Here is a 19711-nt window from a genome sequence, read left to right on the forward strand (position 1 = left end):
TATTGATATATCTATCTATCTATCTATCTATCTATCTATCTATCTATCTATCTATCTATCTATCTATCTATCTATCTATCTCTATCTCTATCTCTATCTCTATCTCTATCTCTATCTCTATCTCTCTATCTATCTATCTATCTATCTATCTATCTATCTATCTATCTATATATATATATATATATATATATGACATTCATGACATTCAAATAATATATATGTTATGTCTACTTTCTGTGGAACTGTTATTTATCAATTCTATTATTCAATTTTTCTTAGGAGAATGTTCAAGTGCCCAAATTGAAGTAATTGAAAAAATGAAACCCCAATCTATGATCAACTGTCAGCTTAATTTCAACAACAATGTATTTGATTTCCAAGCTTCTGAAATTGTTGCAGCTGAACCCATGTTTGATACAGCTTTAGGTAAGATAAATGGACAGAGCTGTAGTAAGAATACAACAATGAATTCTAATGGTGGTCATTAGATTGAGAATCTTATGAGAAGAAAAACTGAGAATATTCAGAGTTTGCTGCATTGCTTGTTTTCAGTTGACTATAATGGGCAATGTTTACTCATAGACCTGTCTTTCAGGAATTTGCATAATCTTTTAAACTAGAAAAAGTTCAGCAACTTGTGACTCATCATATTGATATAGTATATTAAAAATCTTTAAAAGGTTGTAAGCCTTGAAAATGCTTTCCACTTAATTGAACTTATTTCTTAGTTCTGCATAAAATAAAGATTTGGCACAGAAATTGATCCTTTCCAATTAGAAATCCAGGTTTAGTTAAACTTATTTCCTTCGGTGGACAATTTGCATTTTTTCCAGCAAAATTGCTTCAACTTTCCTATACATAGCCATGTAAATGGTTAGTAGTTGTTGCTGGCTTTATAAATTACTACAATGTTTAATTTACACTATAAGAGGAATTCATAGTAGACTCCCTCCCTTTGAACTGTGAGCCGCCCTGAGTCCCCCCAGGGAAAAGGGCGGCATACAAATAAAATACCTATACCTATACCTATACCTACTTTATATGTTGAGAATCTCAGAATCACTCTTGAATTCCTGATACATATCTTCTGCTATTTCTCCTGTTAATTTAATAAAATATCATTAGTTGAAAGAGCAAAAAATAATTCAAACAGTAAATAAAGTAAGTAATTATGAGCAGCCTGAAAAAATAAAGATAGAAATATGCCAGATCAGTTTGTTAATAATAAGGCAGTGCTGGAATTGGTATCAAGTCTAATAACTAATCTTGACAAACATCCATTTGTTTCATTATTGCTTAAAATAAATTTTAAAAAATGCATATTGAAAAAAATCTTTCAATGAAATTTTAAAAAATGCATATTGTCCCATTTGTTATCTGCAGCAGAATGATAAGAAACCACAATGGTGCCAGCATTATGACAAATATAATGTTATCAAATTGACATCATGTAATTGTATCATGATTTTGATGCAACTATGTAAGTCATGTCATTTGTCACCTTCTGCCCCGTTTCTCCCACTGTGAATGCATAGGGTCATCTAGCAATTATACTGTAAATATAATATTGTTTGTGGTGCCTACCAATGCTGTCCAATCATCATTAAAATTGCCACTTACCTCTAAGTGACCAGGCTTAGCACTAGCATGAAGAACGTTCAGCAATAAAATAATCTACAAATGAAAAAGTAGAAAGATGTTAACATTCAGTTTGGTCTTATTTTATAAGGACAGTATACTTGTTCCATCAGAATACTCAGACTAGCCGACAAACAGCTAAAACAACTCACCATGAGCAAAACTGCCATCACCATCACACCTTCTCTCCAAGGCAGCCATTCCTTAGAGCAAATTAGCACTGAAGTGCCATTTAATCCAGGATTCTATGCTAATCAAACTGAATTTATCCTAACTAATCATTACACAAGTTCTGACGTGAAGATCTTTGGAGCTGCTGAAGTTCTTAAAAATCTTGAAGTAAGTTTCAACATAATTTCTCCTTTAACTTTTGTGAAGCTGACTTGTGTTATCATTTTAAAATGGCCCTTTAAAATAATGGGGAGCTACACAGTGGAACCTTTGTGTTTTTCCTACTTATGTCAATATGTTTGTTGGTTTGTTAATGGATTTTTATTTAAATACTAACCACCTAGTAGTCTCTCGAGTGAGAATCTCTAGAGCTGGTTGAGATATAAATGGTAGTAAATTGATTAAATGAATAAAGCATATGAATATTTTAGCTGTGATGAAAAATTTAAAGCAAATTGGATTTTGGCCACGGATAGAAACCAGACTTTAAAAAGTAATAACTTATTCATATTGCCTGCCTTTGAACAAAAATTAAATTTGCCAATTCTTTGAGATGTATTCTATTCATCTAGAGATGACACTAAAGATCAAAACATTCATTAAATAATTTGGCTTCTAGCTTTCATCTCATTATTTAATATTTCACTATAAGTGTGGTTTATGTGTTGAATCTATTATATGGTGCCTCTGTTATTGTATTATGATTATTTTAATTCTTTCCCACTTGGTTTGCAGAGGTATTATTAGATTGATTTTGTTGATTGTTGTTAACCATCTAGAATTCAAATATAAGATGATTGCCCTATATTAATAAAAAAAGTAAATTCCTTCTCTTTTGATTTCATGTTATTTGATGATTCTAGGTCATCTAACACAGATTTACTGTTAGTTCTGTTTAAAAGCTTTGAAAATAAAAGACAAAGTCAAACTTTATATGTGTAATTAGTTAATTGTCCCTAGCAGTTTAATTATCCCAGGTAAACAATCAATATTCAATAATGAACTTTTGCTAAAAGAAAAACTGCATCATACCAAAATGAAAAATTCCATTCAAAATGATCAAATTTAGGCAAAGTGTGCAATTTGCAAATAAATCAGAAATTAAATGACATATTTTATTCAATTCTTTGAAATAGTGTGTCATATATGACTTGAGGGAGAAACTATGCTTTTGGTAAATGATACCAAATATTTATCTTACAGGTGAGATCCAGCTCACCTCTGATGGTAGTTTTTGAGAAAGACAGATCCTATGGCTTGCCTAGTTATGTAATCTACACTGTGAGTTTATCAGACCCAGAAATTGCAAGTAAAACAAATTTAAATGCTGTACTTACTATATCCAGCCCGATGACGGACCAGTCTCTTGCTATCCCTGTGACAGTTACTTATGTGTCTGACAGAACTCTGCCAATGAAATGTAAGCTCTTATTCCTCTAAAATATTCATGTATTCTGAGATTTTGTTTTATAATTGGATTGATATATTTTATGTACAAAGTTATATGGTTCATGTATTTGTTATATTCCATTTTCTGCTAAGAGGGTCAAGGCTGCATTCATAGTACTCTCTCCTCCAGGTCTTCCCCACCACAAAAATCCAATGAGATAGTATAGCGATAGCACTTAGACTTAAATACCACTTCACAGTGCTTTACAGCCCTGTCTAAGCAGTTTACAGAGTCAGCATACTGCCCCCAATAATCTGGGTCATTTTACCAACCTCAGAAGGATGGAAAGCTAAGTCAACCTTGAGCCTGGTGAGATTCGAACTATCAAATTGCAGGCAGTCAGCAGAACTAGCCTGCAGTACTGCATTCTAACCACCATGCCACCGTGGCTCTTAGTAGAGACTAAGAAAGAGTAACTAATTCAAATTCAGCCAGTAAGCTAAAATGATTGAGAGTAAACTGATCCTTGGTCTCATCAGCACCATAACCAATGTGCTATATTCACTTGCTAATATTTGTAATTTTACTAGTAACCTGTTGTTGACATAGAGATATTATTACAGAATGATTTTTCAACATATTGGTTCACTATTCATACAGATTCAATTGTTTCTTACAGTATTGAGTTCTGAACATTGTTTGAAAATGTAGGATTAGATTGGATTTGTTCAAATTAGATAAAAATGTATGAGAAAAAGTAATAAATTAAAGCAAAAAAACATAAACCTGGAGTCTAATTTATACACTAAAATCAACACTTCCTATTTTTTCAGATAATACAAGTTTATTCCAACACTTTCTTGATTCCTATCAAGTTATTTTTTTTACGGCTTTTGCACTTTTGGCTGGAATGGCTGTTATGATTATAGGTAAGAATATCAACTGATATTTGAAGTATTTACTTTCAGATTAAAAAAAAAGAATTAGTAATTTTAAATAGAACCAAGTTTATATATTTGTTCCATTATGTATTTTAGTGCACTATACTCTTTTGTCGTCAAACGAACAGCAAATACATCCAGCTTTTATCACAAAGACTAGTCCTCAAAGACCACGTAAGCATGATATTCATTAAGCTTTGTGCTATAAGGAACATGGTAATTAATAATAATGCATCTAAAGTTGGAGATGAATGCTATAGTTGTACTGTACAAGACAATTAAAGAAACTGTATTATCATCACGTACAGTTCTAAAGGTGGCATTCAGCAGGTTCTGACCAGTTCTGGAGAACCAGTAGCAAAAATTTTGAGTAGTTCGGAGAACCGGTAGATACAACCTCTGACTGGCCCCATCTATTCTCTGCCTCTTGAGTCCCAGCTGACTGGGAGGAAATGGGAATTTTGCAGTATCCTTCCCCTGCCACACCCACCAAGCCACGCCCACAGAACCAGTACTAAAAAGTTTGAATCTCACCACTGTACAACTCTAAACTTAATTGATGATGACATTAAATTGGTACACGGAAAAGAGGAAAACAAATGAGAGCCAAATGGGGACCTAAATCCTCTCGACTTGTAAATGGTAGAGCTTTCAGTAAAGGTAGTAAGCATATGATGAAAAGAGATCTTCTGCTTACTATTGCTATTTAAATTGATTTTGTTATAGATTTTATTATAATTGTTATTGTTGTAATAAGAAAACCCAGCATTGCAGATTAAAAAGCGGCCATAACAATTAGAAAACACAACAGGGTTCAACACTCCAAACTGAGACCTGGGAACAGACACACCTTTTAAGGGCCTTCTGAATACTCAAGAGAGTGTGCATCATACATACCTCTGGTGGGATGCTGAAATAAAATAGAATAGTATCAAAATATAGCACAGAATATATGTATACATGTATACCACGAGCATTGCCTACTGTGGGCTCCCACTTTGTCATACTTTCTCAGTGGCTGCTTGCTTCTAGTTTCCTGAAGGCCTAAATGGATAATACCAATCCCACATTTGAACAGTTAGCTTTATCTGTCTGCTTCACTTTGGGAAAGGTAAAAGCTGTGGATGTCTGATCCAAATAAGCCATTGACCCTTGATAAATGCTGTTTGCTTCAAGCAGATCTTGGGTGCAGAGGTCACATTGTGGAGGACAATTGTTAGCACAAAATCATTAAATTGTTCCAGTTTGAACACTAAATATGCTTTAGATCAGGCCTTGCACATTTTAATTTTCTCCAAATTAAAAACATATTTAATTTGCAATTTAGTGTAAAGTTTGGTGGGTGTTTATCCAGGGACTGCAGTGGCATGATTTTTCTGTATATCTACATTTTAATTGCTCTGAACCAGACATCACAGTCAGTTACGTTGAGCATTTTTGATGCATATTCATCATTCTGCTTATTTTCAGATACTGGATCTCCTCTTACTCCTACAACTCCCTTCAGCCCTGTATCTTCAAGTCCTCAAAAGAGTTCTCCTAACAGATTATGGAGTCCGCCATATTCTTCACAATGAAAATGTTTTTGACAAAAAAATATGCTTAGATTTTAAGTAATATGGACATTTGAAGCATAATGCATAACACTTTTGTTTATAAAGATTTCCTTTAGATTTATGACAACCTTAAGGGGAAGAAAATTCAGTCAGTACCTATGTCAAGCCACTCTGCTTGCTTTCCTGCTTCAGTTAATTTCAGTTAGGATTTCGAATTGCTATACATGTGTGGCATCTGTGTAGAAATAATGATTTTATGATTTTATAAGAAGGCTTGATATCAGTGACATAATGAAAGGATAAACCCCAACACAAAAGAAAAAATGTGTTAGTTTGAATTCAGATTATATTATTTTATTTTTTTGAGGCTCAGGGATAAAAATGTTCTGCACTGATACTTTTGTTGCACTATTTAGTACCAGCATTTGAAGTTGCTGGTTTTAGGAAGTAGTTATGCTGTAATAGCTATGTTACCTATTTATATATGTACCATAACAAAAGAAGGGTAGGTAGGTATTTAGAGAGGTACCATATGTGTATGTGAGAAGGGGGGGTTCCTCCATAAAATTATTGAAATATAGTTTTGATAAGGTGATACTGCACAATCTTTTGTTAAAGAAATCCTTTATTATAGCAAAGTGCATTTTTTTAAAAAAGTTATTTTAATCATTTTTTCTTAAAAAAAATATTGTTAGCCTAACAAAGAGAAGAATGCATTTTATATGTTTTATACCTCAGCAGACTTTCCATATGCCAACTGATGACTTGCAAACATAACTTGGATCAGGGAACTTTATCTTTGCACTACTGAGTTAATGTGAATGCTACCTTTTCCACCGAAATCAGAGTTATTGCTCATTTCAGAAAGGAGTTTAACACGTGTATAGATATCCTGATGACTTATATAGCTGGTACAATTAATACTAAGCGATCTAATTATCCTCAACAATAGGAATTATATTAGGTCTTAAATCAGAACACGTACGAGTATGCAGACAAAATTTGCTTTTCGGAAGCCAGCCGCTTTAAGTATGAACATTATTTTTATAAGCCTTTTTCCTCAGCTACTGTTGTCAGAGTCTGTTCACTTTTTGCATATTTCCATCCATTGATTGGCTGCAGCAATATAACTACAGATGCTAAAAGTTACAGCAGTAAATAATTTCAAAAATCAGTGCAAACCAAGTCAAAAACGTGACTTAAAAAACTATGTTCCACAAAGGCTTACTTTTTTCTAGAATTACAAAAAAAAGGAAAGAAAGAAAAACCAATACATCACCAGTCTATAGGGCCGAAGAATGGGTCACTGTAAATATTAATCTACTAGGAAACAATACTGCCTATGAAGTACAAAGAACCCTTTTTTCAGACATAGCTGTTACAATTATATGATTACAACTGAAAAATCTATTCCAAGTGAATATTCTAAACATATTTATTTGTAGTATAAAACAGTCTGTTATCATTTCTTTTTTTTTGCATTATTTAGCATAAGATTCTGAAAAGTGTTGTGGAATAACCTTGGATAGGTTCACAAAAGGATGGCAAACCTAGTCATCTACCTGGTACTCACATCAGCTCAGAAGCATATGTGTGGTGAGGGGAACCAGTTTTCAGCTGTGAGATTATAAGTGATAAACTCTTTTAGCAATAAAATATGGATTGAGCATATTACAAAATGGTGCCAGCCGATCCAGATCTTCCGTATCACTTGGTAAGAACTTTCCACACAGATGAGCCTGGGTTGCCACTATAACTGCACCCTCCAGTTGGTCATGTTCTGTTATTCTAACACTGTAAGAATTGTGATTTTGAGTCTGCTTAATTGTGGATGTATAGATGGACTATATGAACACAGAACTATGAAGACATTTCATAGAAATTAAAACAGTGTTTATAAAGATTTTGACTGTTTATTATTTTAAAAGATTAGCCATTTTTTCTATATTTCTGACATGTACAAATAAAAAGATTTTTTTTAACAAATAAATTGCTTTAAGGTTGTTATGTTTTAATTATTAAATATATTAATACTGGGTTTGATTATAGGTAAATTATTCTGTAGGAAAATCTGTTCCCAACATGGTTCTTCACATCTTCTAATATATTGCTGAAATGCCCTTGCTGATGGGTGTTCTTTTCCTCTCCATCTTTCCAAATATTGTATTTACATGAATGAAAGTATCCTAAATAGAAGACTGGCTTAAAAATGAGCATAAGAAACAGACTATGTGGTGTCACTGTTGTATTGTTTGAAATTCTTGAGACAGTATTCACATTTTAATAATCTATCATTTCACAGAAAATAAACCAGGGAAGAATAGAATAGGAATAAGAATAGGATGGAGTGGAATGGAAAGGAATAGAAAACAATAATATAGAATGGAATAAGAATAAGGATAGGAACGGACCTTGGAGGTCTTCTGGTTCAACCCCCTGTTCAGGCAGAAAATCCTGTGTCATTTCAGATAAATGGTTGTCCAATCTCTCTTTAAAAACTTCCAGTGTTGGAGCATTCACAACTTCTGGAGGCAAGTTGTTCCATTGATTAATTGTTCTGTCAGGAAATTTATCCTTAGTTCTCCTGCCTTCAGGTGCTTTGGAGAATAACTTGAGTTTCTCTTATGTGGCAGCCCCTGAGATACTGGAACACTGCTATGACGTCACGCAGACATAGCAACTACTCTAGACTTTTTCAAAACTAGTTTGAAGCTGTTCTGCAGTTGTCTTTAATTTTCCTTGCTCAAAATATGGTACCGATAAAATGATGCGCCAATTACCATGTTTCCAACTGACCAAAGTACAGAAATGGCATTGATTATTGCCTTTTACCCAGACCACTATTCATTTTATATGTGCATGGGTATATTTGAGTGGCCCATGGTTCCTGGCAACTATTAGCTCTGATTTATTGCAGGTTTTTGACAACATACTTGCCTATATCTTCTTCCTAGGGCTGGAAGAATATGACTGATCTAAAGTCACCCAGTTGGCTTTATGCACAAGCAGGCCTAAAGCACCCCAGTTTCTAGCATGCTGTCTAACCATTTTACTAAACTGGCTGTCATTTATGCACTGTATACTTAAAATTCCCAGCAGATTGGTGGTATGGGATGGAGAGTATAGATACTGTAACTAGCTAGAGTAATTGTTTTTTAAAAGTAGTATCTTGGCAAAACACATTGGTAATTAAACCTTTCTCTAAATAGTTCCTTAGTTTGGTGGAGTTCTCCACATTAAGTTGTATCAGCAAACAGATTGTCACATACAGTCCAATAGAAACAAATAGTATTTCTCAATTGTCTGGTATCTTAAAACCTGTCTTGCCTGTCTTCAATATTTTGGGAAACAAAAGCTGCTTTATCAGGATTCCTGAGTTAAATCTGTATTGTGTTGATTTTGTACGTGTTGCTTTACAAAGTGTCTTAATCAGGTTCCATTTTTCCTTTGCTATTAGTGAAAGCTGACATGTTGCTTTTCTCAAATCACAATGCATCACATTCACTTACTGGTGCTGTGGGTGGTTGATGACCACGGTGTCTATACACAAACACACATACAATATATCACAATGTACAGGGTTTTTTTCTTACCAAACACATGCACTCTTCAATTTCAGTGTTTTTATAATAAACTCAACAAAAGAATTGCACATAAGTTCTCTTGAGCTGTGTGGTCAGCTAGAACAGTGTAAAATAAGTACCTCTGAAGGGTCGTTATATGCTCTCAAGAAAAAATAATAATTACTGATAGAACACATCTTACCAGATACAATTTTCTTTTGATATTCTTCAACTACACCCCAACCATTTTAGGGACCATGGAACTAACTCATTGCTTTCTGTGATTTGTCACTTATTTTTCTCTTACACTTCCCACACAAACCTTGCAGCTCATGATGCATGGTTATTAGAATTTGATTCTTTGACATAAATGGTTATATCTACAAAGAATGACATTTCACAGATAAAAAACAGAAGCATGCTTGTAACTTTCTTTTAGTCAGACTTCACGCACACCAAACATATACTGCAGTATTAGTTATTCTGCAGTCATTCTCTGATTTGAAAGCCAACTTCGGCAAAGATATTACAAAAATACAGTTGAACACATTGCTAGTTAAAAGCATACACTAATAGAAGATCTGAGAAAAATGGCATGCTGTGCAATGTAAGTTGCTTTCACATGTTAAAAGTGCCTGGGTCCCAGAGATACAACAGATCTGATCCCACATTCAGATTTGACCTCTAGTGCAGGCTTCGTGCCAGAGGTACTTGACATCAACTTTCATTATACTCAATTGTTATGACAATATCTGAAGGGTACTAATACCTAGGGAAAGAAAAGTCATTTCCTTGAGGAGTTTTACCTAGCCAAAGTTTTAATAATGTGCAATAAATGGGGTATGAAAAATTGACATACATGCAGAATAACTAAACGCATTCAGTACTTTAGCTATTCAGTTCCTATAGAAGCAGCATAGTGCACAATCTATAGTCTACATGTATGTTCACATCAAAGTAACGAAATACATTTGTGGTAAGGTTACACTGCAACAAACTTCAAATTCACTAAATATGAACCTTTCTATCTTCAACTGTTGCAGCAGATTGTGGTTTGTAATCTACTTACGAAAGATCAGGACTTGAGACCACGAAGGAAGAGAAACAGGTTTATTGGATGCATCGAGTTCAGCGTGTTCACACACCAACATCTGAACTGCCCTGGCTACGCCCAGGGCAGTGATTTTATACCTTTAATCAAACTTCGTCAATCAGAGGGTGTTTAAAGAGGCGTATTCATACAAAACGTAAAAACCCCTGTTCAGAACAGGGAAGTACATCTTGGAAAAATACAAAAGCAGATATTCATACCAACAGTTTTCTGCAACTTCTCTGTTGTATCTCTCCCCCACGCCTGGCTTCCTGTGCCCCTCCTTTACAGAGTCTTGCCACACTGTTCAGCCCTATTTGTAATATGAGGAAGTTAAAAGTCAACTTTGGGACTCCAGGGCACTGGAGTAAAAGGCCAAACTAAAATGAATCTATAAGGTCCATTCTATTAAGACCACCTAACCTGGCCAGCCACTGGTGGGTTTACCTGTGCAACCCATGCTGTATCACAACTATGCTAGCACCAATTCATTTCTGTTTCTCTTATTGTATTTCTAAAACTTTCAAGAATTCCAATTCACATTTATGTTTATTTTTAGATTGGTATCCTGCTTTTTCTCCTGGAATTGAAAGTAATTTACATGGAGATCTTCCTACAACAGCAAATCCCTGAAGTAAATTCAGCTGAGTGACTACTGCAATGCGCTTTACATGGGGCAGCCCTTGAAGAGCATTCGGAGACTTCAACTTGTCCAGAATGCAGCCGCGCGAGTGATTGTCGGTGTACCTCGATACACCCACGTTACACCTATCCTCCGCGAGCTGCACTGGCTTCCAATCGGTCTCCAGATACACTTCAAGGTGCTAGTTATTACTTATAAAGCCCTTCGTGGTATTGGACCTGGGTACTTGAGAGACCGCCTGCTGCCAATTACCTCCCAAAGACCCATTAGATCACACAGGGTCGGCCTCCTCCGGGTTCCATCCACCAGCCAATGCCATCTGGCTATGACCTGGGGGAGGGCCTTCTCTGTTGCAGCTCCAGCCCTTTGGAACGAACTCCCCGTGGAGATTCGGACCCTCACCTCTCTCTTGGCTTTCCGAAAAGCCGTTAAGACCTGGCTGTGCCGGGAGGCCTGGGGTTGATGAGCTCCCTTCCCCTCTCGACAGGTGTGGTTGTTGGTTATTTTAAATGTCTATTTTGTATTGCATGTTCCCCTTCCCGTTGGAGTTGTTCGCCGCCCTGAGTCCCTTTTAGGGAATAGGGCGGCATATAAATAAAATGAAACTTCAAACTTCAAACTTCAAGGTTTGGCCAAAAGTTTCCTAATATATTTCCAAATCTGAGGATGCATTTAAGCCTAGACCTCCCCAGCCCTAGGTTAACATCTTCAACACTTAATCCTAGTATTTGTAGTCTCTTTTGAAGCCATATTCATACTAACAATCTGAAGAGGGGGAGGGGAGCTCTTGAGTATATTGTTGCCAAATATCTTTGAATTCTTTTAAGAGTTAAAATGCTTTTCTCAATTCTGTACATGGGTCTTTTTAAAGTTTAATTTTCAGTTCTTTCTGGTTGCCTCTAGTAACCAGCCATCAAAGTCTCCTGTTATCATGTTTTTCTCTAATTCACATTTTCCCAGGAAAAGGTTTCTTATTCTTAATTTAAAAATCTTCATGTATTTTTAATAGGATTTAAACAAACCACAAGAAGTATTCTTATGATTTTTTCATAATCTTATATCCAGTCAATTTGCCCTGTTAGTTCATTTTAAAATTTTCTAAAATCAACGTACTAATCACCCCTTTGCTGCCTATTTATTTTGTTTTAAAAACAAAAGGTTTCCCTTAAATATTTAAATTTACATGAGACTTCTTTTGCTGAGAACTGAACGAAAATCCGTTGGGATAATAAAACATGTCTTTCTGAAGGTTTTTAAATATTCATACAGCAATTTACAAGCCCTTTCAAATAAAATTGATTAAGAAAGGAAATGGTCAAGTCTTGTGGCTCTTTGAATGTTCCAAACCACAGTTTGAGCAAAATTGTTTGTCCTGACTTCCAAAGCTCTAAAACCTGCTGGAAACCACTTTTTACTGTTTTATCATGGGGAGCATCTGAAGCAAGCATTGTGGGCAATCCTGGGTTCTTTCCTTAATCCAGAGAGAACTTCAGGAAGCCAATTCATTCACTGGCTCTTCTTTCCGTTTCAGTCATTGACTCTGCTCTCACAGAGCCATGTATTTTAATTATAAACTAATACAACTTTATTACTATAGTCTCTCAATTTTAATGTATATCAATGCTCAAAGTAATACCTTGTGGAGCATCTAATGCAAGGTGGGTGGAATTCCAGCTAGAAAGTACATTTGATGTAGATAAGCTATAGCAAAATATAAATTAAAATATAAATTAATAATTTTCCCCTGCAGTGTACAGTAAAACATCATCCTGTCACACTTTCTAAAAAAGACATTTAAAATCACAGTGAACTGAAAAACAGCTCTTCCCTATTAGGATATTTATCATTACAAAGAAAATACATCAGAATTACAAAATATATTATGAAATTTGGAACAAAATGTATCAATGGTTGGAAATGAGGAAAAGGAGTTGGAGCAGAATATACTAAGGATTTGCAAAATTGGGACTGGATAATACATAGACAAATATACAAAGGAGGATAAGGGATGTGCTTATAAGATCAAAGAAGCTACGTACAATAAGTAGAAACTGTATTTGTTGTAATGTTAAAATATGTATGGAAATGACAAAGCCAGAAAGGTCGCTCTATGTACAATGTTTTAATGTTTATTTAATTAAAAAATATTTTTTAAAAAAGAATTACAAAAGATATATTAGCCGGGATTACATCAAAATAATATATTATCACAGTCAAATTGTAACATCTGTCTTTGAAAGAATCCCTTCCTTAAAGGCCTAAGAATGTCATGGTAATAAAACTGAGTGTTTACTGAGTTACAGCTAGCATGGGATCAAGAACAATGCCGGACCAGAATTAATTCATGATCTTTAGAAAGGTAACAATGGAACAGTTACCATCCACGACTAATAGAGTGAACTTCTCGTATCTTTTCTCAATCTAAATTCATCCAGGATCAGTGGAGCTCTGAGATTCTCTGAAATCAAAGTCCTCCTTGGATTTATGTTTTCATCCACTTAGAATGGTTAAATTGGTGTATACAATTTCATTCTAACCCTTTGGCAAATATTTCATAACTGTCAAGAAGGATTTAGAGCCTGAACTAAACGATAAAGCTTAGTCAAGGCAGCAAGCATTTACTAAAACTATATCAAGCGGAGGAACAGATTGATGCTATTTCTTGCCTTTCAGCTATTTTCCTGTTCTGTGTCATGTCCAGGACTGCAAAATTGAGAAGGAAGAGCTCTGAAAGTCTTGATGATCTTTCATCCCAAAACTGGATAGTGTCCTACTCAGCATTACTAAATGGAATGGAATGAAACTTGTTTCAACTCAGTAGTAAAAAGAACATCTCAATTTCATTCAGGTTACTTTTCTGTCTTGCAAAATACAAAGGTTTGGATGAACAGAATCCCTGGCATCTAATCTGGAAAGTCATAGATTCATTTCCCCAAATCTCTAAAACTGAATCAAACTATAGACTGCACTGAAGCCCCCAGTATCTCCTAGCCTTGGCTCACAAGGACAGTAAGGATGAGATTATTATGGGATGACACTTGCAGTTTAAGGCTTTGGACTGTATGCTATTTACAAATTGAATCTAATTGTGCAATCATTTATTTCATAGATCCTATGATTGACATGTACTATATTCATATTTTGAATAGGTTTGGCAAAGAGTTGTTAATTAGTAGAAGCAAAAATTTCAGCTGTTCCTGGACATTATCCCCAGCAGAGAAAACAATGTCAAAATACTTTTAAGTAAACTCACATTGACCAAACCAAAAGCACACAAGAAAAGTTGCATAAGAACTTTGTACAGAAGAGCAAACATGCTTTGCAGTCAGCCAGAACGCCAAAAAGCAGATTACACATATGATAGTCTTCCAGTACAATGGATATCCATGCAATTTTATAAAATTATCTGTATACACACAATCAATCACAGCATAATTGTCACAGGACACATTCCACACATCAGAAACATCTCAGAAACCACTAATAGATTATTGCAATCCCTTCCCTCATCTTCCTCCACAAACCAACAAAAAAACCATACATCCAAAGATCCTAAGCATACTCAAAGATCCAATAGCCAAAGGCAAAACAGGAGTCATTTATCCCAGTGTAAGGACTGCAAAGATCCCTATGTAGAATAAATAGGTAGAAAATTAGCAGAACACATCCATCACCATCAACTGACATATGAACATTCATTCCACAAAATGAAGACACCACCATTTCAATTGGAGGCAATGTTTCCCAATTATGGCAATTCTTAAGATGTGACCTTCAACTCCCAGAATTCCTTAGCAGCATGGCCATCACCAATAATTCTAGAAGTTCACAGACATTAAAGTTGCTGATGTTAGAAAGCACTCTTTTAGATTTAAGCAAAATCTAATAAAGCAAGAAAGTTCTTAGAAGCTGGCCATTCTGTTTAATTAGTCCTTGATAGACATACAGGAATACATTCCATTTATAAACCATTGAATAGTAACAACCAAAAGTCAAGGAAAGATCAAAGACCCCAGGGTAAATCCTCTCTATCATACAGCCATTAGGTTACATCCAGATAACCAGGAACTAGCACCCAAGTGATGGCAATCCTATGACATTGGTGCCAGATGTGACATGCAGAGCCATCTCTCTGGGCACACCAGCCATCACCCATTGCTGTTCTGGGTTCCGGTGTGCACATGTGCACTGGCCAGCTAGTCTTCACATGCATTGAAGCACCAGAAATAGGAAGAAGAGCTCCCTGGCATGCATGCTGCATGCATGTGCCAGGAAGCTGAGTTTCCAGTTTCTGGCATATGATACATGCATGCCAGCTGGCCTTCATGTGGGCATGTGTGCCAGAAGCCAGAAGACCAGGTGACTGGAAGCTCAGCTTCCAGTCACGTGCATGCTCTTCCGGTTTCCAGCACTCCCATGCATATGTCCCAGGGAGCTGCTCTTCTGATTTCCGATGCTCCCCTACATGCTGCACGCCAGAGGTGGATTGCTCCCAGTTTAACCCGGACACTTCTGTGCATGTGCAGAAGTGTTGCACGTGCACAAGTGAAGCGATAGTAAAAAAAATTGGAAACCCACCACTGATGCAAGCGCTACCATTTCGGCACTCAGTGCTCAAAAGATTCACCAAATAACATAACACTCATCCTGCCCAAATCCACACAAAGTTGGTAAAACCAAGCTCCTATCATATACAAACTGCCAACAAACCTCGCTTCTAGTGCATACATCAGAGCATTGATGATGATGACATAATGAAGTATCTCTAAGAAGAAAACCAAGCTCAGATAATGCCAGAAGCCCAACAATCTACCATCCCATTGGGATTAATGGTCACCATGCTTGAAGAGCTAGAATCAGTTTCCAAACCAAAGAGAGTAAAAATCTAGACCAGCTTTCTTATGAAGGAAATTTTGAGACTTAGCTATGGAAATGAAAGATGTAGATATATAAAGATAAGAAACATTTATCCCTCTTTTTCTAAAACAGTACATTTGAGAGCTTTACACAATTATTTACAATAAATAAATACATTATTTTCAATATCAGAAGCAACTTTTCTTATATCAGAAGCAACTAGTCACTGACATAGAACACTCATTTAGCATTTCACACAGATTAATATTTATTTAAGTTTATGCCACTCAAGCTTCAATACCTCTGGGCCCAAGTGTAATGCAAAAATGTGTTGCTCCCAGTAGCTGCTGAGATTCAGGCTGCCTACTATACATGTGTCACAGCAGCAGAGATTTGCTATAACAAAAGTTGGTTAAAAAAACCAAAGCCAGACTTGTAGAAAAACAGAGTCAGAATGGCTTCTTTAATTAATTATAACCGCCAAGGACTCTCACAACAGCATACCATTTTGTATGCAGAAATATAGGTAGTCCTTGAGTTACGGCAGCAATTGGTCATAAAGTAGGATATCTTATAATCACATTTCCCTAGCAATGGCAATCTGGGCAGTCCCAGTTGTCATTGTAATCCCAAATTCAGGAGTTCTCTTTCCTCCTGGCCTTCCAAAAAGCACCAAAGACCTGGCTTTTTCCCAAGTAATGCTAAATTTGTGGACTGCCATTCTTCACTGACATGATAACTTCAAATAGTTGACAACCATGTTTTTCTGGTAAGTTTACAAGGGGAAGAAGTCTGACTTGTTTGATCCCTAATTTAATTCCAGGACCATAAGACACTATGAATGTTCACCACATTGTTCTTGCATACTTAATGGATTATTCCTATTGATGTAAGACTTTTAGGAAAAATTGAAATAGGTGTTAGAAGTAGTATGTTCTGAAAACAAATGGATTTATAGAAAAGTTCACCATAAAATATGCAGATCTGATATGAAAGGAAGGCATAAGTAAAGTAAAAAAAAATAAGAACTTTTATGGAATTTAATAGGCAGCCTTATGTAAAATTCATTTGAAGTAGAACTCAAACTTATCTGTCCCTATCATCAGAAGGAGATATCCATCATTTCTTGAAAGTGACAGTGCCAGCCTCTTACTCACTCCCTTTCTATCCAGTGGTGGGATTCCAAATCTTTTCTACCGGTTCTATGAGAGAGCACTTTGTGCGCATACACAGCACTCAAAGACTGCCCTCGGTGTCAGCACTGGTGAGCTGAGCTGTTTTTTAGCTCAGCTGAGGTATGGCAATCTGCTCTGCTAAAAAACAAGGGAATATAGGATAGGGAACAGCAGGGCCTGGGGGGGGGGGCAGCCAGAGGCGATATTTGCCAGTTCTCCGAATTGTTCAAAATTTCTGCTACCTGTACCCCAGAAGCAGTCTGAACCAGCTGAATACCACCTCTGTTCCTATCACAATTTCGACCCATGGTATGTTTTCTGCTATGGTCTGAAAATCTTTCTCTTATGCACCTTTATCTGTTTCAGATGGATCCATTTCTTTAGCAAACAGCAGCACTTCACCCACACCACAGAGGAGGAAATGTCTTCACAGCTGAGGCATTAACTGGTCTGATCTTTAAGAGTTTCTAAGATCTTTCCTTCACTATCAATATTAAAATAGCAGAGTGATGAAGAGTTCTGCTTAGATCTAAAAAAAATTGCAAAAAACATTTTTCTTAGTTTCTATTTTCTTTTCCTCGTCCAGCTAGCTTTTTTAAATTAGCTGAATGCTTTTATTTTTTAAGTGCAGAGTTGCATCATTTCATTGTGTCCCCAGGCCTCTGAGGCAAAAAGGGTTTCGCTGTACTATGAGTTGGTCTGAGATGACATACTCAAGAAATTGATGTGTTTCAAGAACAGCAACGGCACAATTTCATTTGTGACAACAATACTGAACATAGAATAAGGGGACCGTCTTGGAAAAGAAGTCTATCACAAGTTTGTAATAAACCGTATTGAGTTTGCTTTCCATGGACCAACATCTATTAATAAGAACATGAGAAGACTTGGAGATTGTAGGAGAGGTCTTAGCCCTAACATGGGTATCTGGTTTGGTTTGAAAACTTTAATTTTCCTTAGAAACTTGAGGTGTGGACTTCAACTCACAAAAATCCCTAGCAAGAGTTGAAATCCTCCCTTCTTAAAGTTGCCAAGTTTAACAAACTTGTTTTAAAGATACTTTAATTCACAATTTACTTATTTCACTGACTTCTGTTTATTATAATGTTGAAGTGTAGGTTGTGTTACATATTTAAATAAACAATATAAAAGGTAACTCAAGCAACCAGGCATATGCCACAGAGTATCCAACTCTAAAATATTGAATTCCACCCATTTTACATGTAGAAGATGTTAAAGAGGTCAACTGAGGATAGTTTGAGCCAGAACAAGAGAAGGGCTAGATTGCTGCAGTTGTACAGAAACATAGTCTAAGTATTAATTTTGCTAATAAAAGGCTAATCCAACACTTATTGTCTTCCTCTCTCTTACTTTGCACCATCCAGAAATCTGTCCTAGAGGTTTCTCTGTGGACTATGGATGATGGAAAGAGTGAACATGGAGAAAAGTGTGTATTATTGCATATTATAGTAGTGTATACAGGGTAGATAACTGCATATTACTAAAATAGGACGTTGTATTTTGCATGAGTTTAAAAGTGGTAGAATTGATAATTCTAACAATTCTCAAAGCAGAGAGAATATATGAATTATTTTTATGCAGGTGTTACTTGACTACTTCATTCTCAAGAATTGCTATCAATGTGATATCCTCAGGGGTAAGAATAGTTCTGCTGCTGTTTCCAAATTGTCTCATCCTAATGCAAGTGATGCTCACAAAGTCAAGCAAAACAGTGAGCTAGCAAGCCTCCTTCTTTTGTCCAGTTGCTAATGTCACCTCTGTATCTCTATGTAACATTGATGGTACAGATCACAAAATATTAATGTTCTCTGCTTTCACTTGTTTTATTTTTTTCATTCATTCAATTTCTATAGCCACTCACATCAAGCAAGTGACTCTGGACAGTCAACCACCATAAAACAATTTAAAAACAATTATAATACAGTTGCAAACATTGCCACTTCAAAATGATTACTTAGTAATAAGTATGGTAAATTATTAGTATATGGTTCTGTTGTGGTTTTAGGAGACCAAAAATAACCTACTCACTACTTTGTCTTGTTTTTATAGAGTTAAATTTTTAAGACATCCAGAGAAACTAATTGAGTGGTACATTCTGTCAGTGGAAGAAATCTGTGCTGATGAAACAGGAAATGATTGATTTCTCTCTCACATAATCCCCAAAGATCCAGAGCAGAGTATCAGGGCACAAAGAGGTGGAAAAAAATAGAGGATATCCTAATACCCAATATATTTTCATTTGCATGACATTCACTTCTGGTGTGTGTGTGTGTGTCTGTCTGTCTGTCTGTCTGTCTGTCTCTGTGTGTGTGTGTTCCTGTGGTGAGATAGATTTAAATGGTTACATAGGAACTACCATTGGGATGGGGACCAAGTCCTCTTCTATTGATTTGGCTAAAGGTTACATTATCAAAATGGATAATTGCTTCTCCTATAAGGAATATGCAAGCCCGGTAGCCTTCCCAGGTCAAGAAATGTCACCCAGATTGCTGGCAGCTCTGAGCATTAGACTTCCTTTGAAGCAACCAAAATGATTTCACATACAATAGTATAAATAGAACCATTAGAGTTGTCTTTAATGTCAAGAGAATTATTTGTATTAGCTTACATAACTTCGTCTTTAAGAAAAAGGGAAAGCTTTGTCTTTATAGAATGAGGAAAGCATA

The 19711-nt window shown here is 35.8% G+C and overlaps 1 protein-coding gene and 1 long non-coding RNA gene across 2 annotated transcripts in view; one reads left to right on the plus strand and one right to left on the minus strand.

Moving 5' to 3' along the window:
• The window catches only part of NUP210 (nucleoporin 210), an 82921-nt gene extending 75241 nt beyond the window's left edge, over positions 1-7680 (plus strand). Inside the window, exons 35-40 of the mRNA XM_087709085.1 lie at positions 280-426; positions 1730-1977; positions 3013-3229; positions 4033-4128; positions 4237-4314; positions 5611-7680. Of these exons, the coding sequence (XP_087565211.1) occupies positions 280-426; positions 1730-1977; positions 3013-3229; positions 4033-4128; positions 4237-4314; positions 5611-5717 (893 nt within the window). The 3' untranslated portion in view covers positions 5718-7680. The remainder of the gene's footprint in view (positions 1-279; positions 427-1729; positions 1978-3012; positions 3230-4032; positions 4129-4236; positions 4315-5610) is intronic.
• LOC148047994 (uncharacterized) overlaps positions 1035-19711 on the minus strand; it is a 75637-nt gene continuing 56960 nt past the window's right edge. Inside the window, exons 2-3 of the long non-coding RNA XR_015695901.1 lie at positions 1621-1674; positions 1035-1099 (exon numbers count right to left, since the gene is read on the minus strand). This is a non-coding gene — a long non-coding RNA (uncharacterized LOC148047994). The remainder of the gene's footprint in view (positions 1100-1620; positions 1675-19711) is intronic.

This window comes from Thamnophis sirtalis, unplaced genomic scaffold (assembly GCF_051295495.1).
Source record: "Thamnophis sirtalis isolate CommonGarterSnake01/CBP01778 unplaced genomic scaffold, rThaSir2_p1.2 scaffold_3, whole genome shotgun sequence".
Lineage (NCBI taxonomy): Eukaryota > Metazoa > Chordata > Lepidosauria > Squamata > Natricidae > Thamnophis > Thamnophis sirtalis.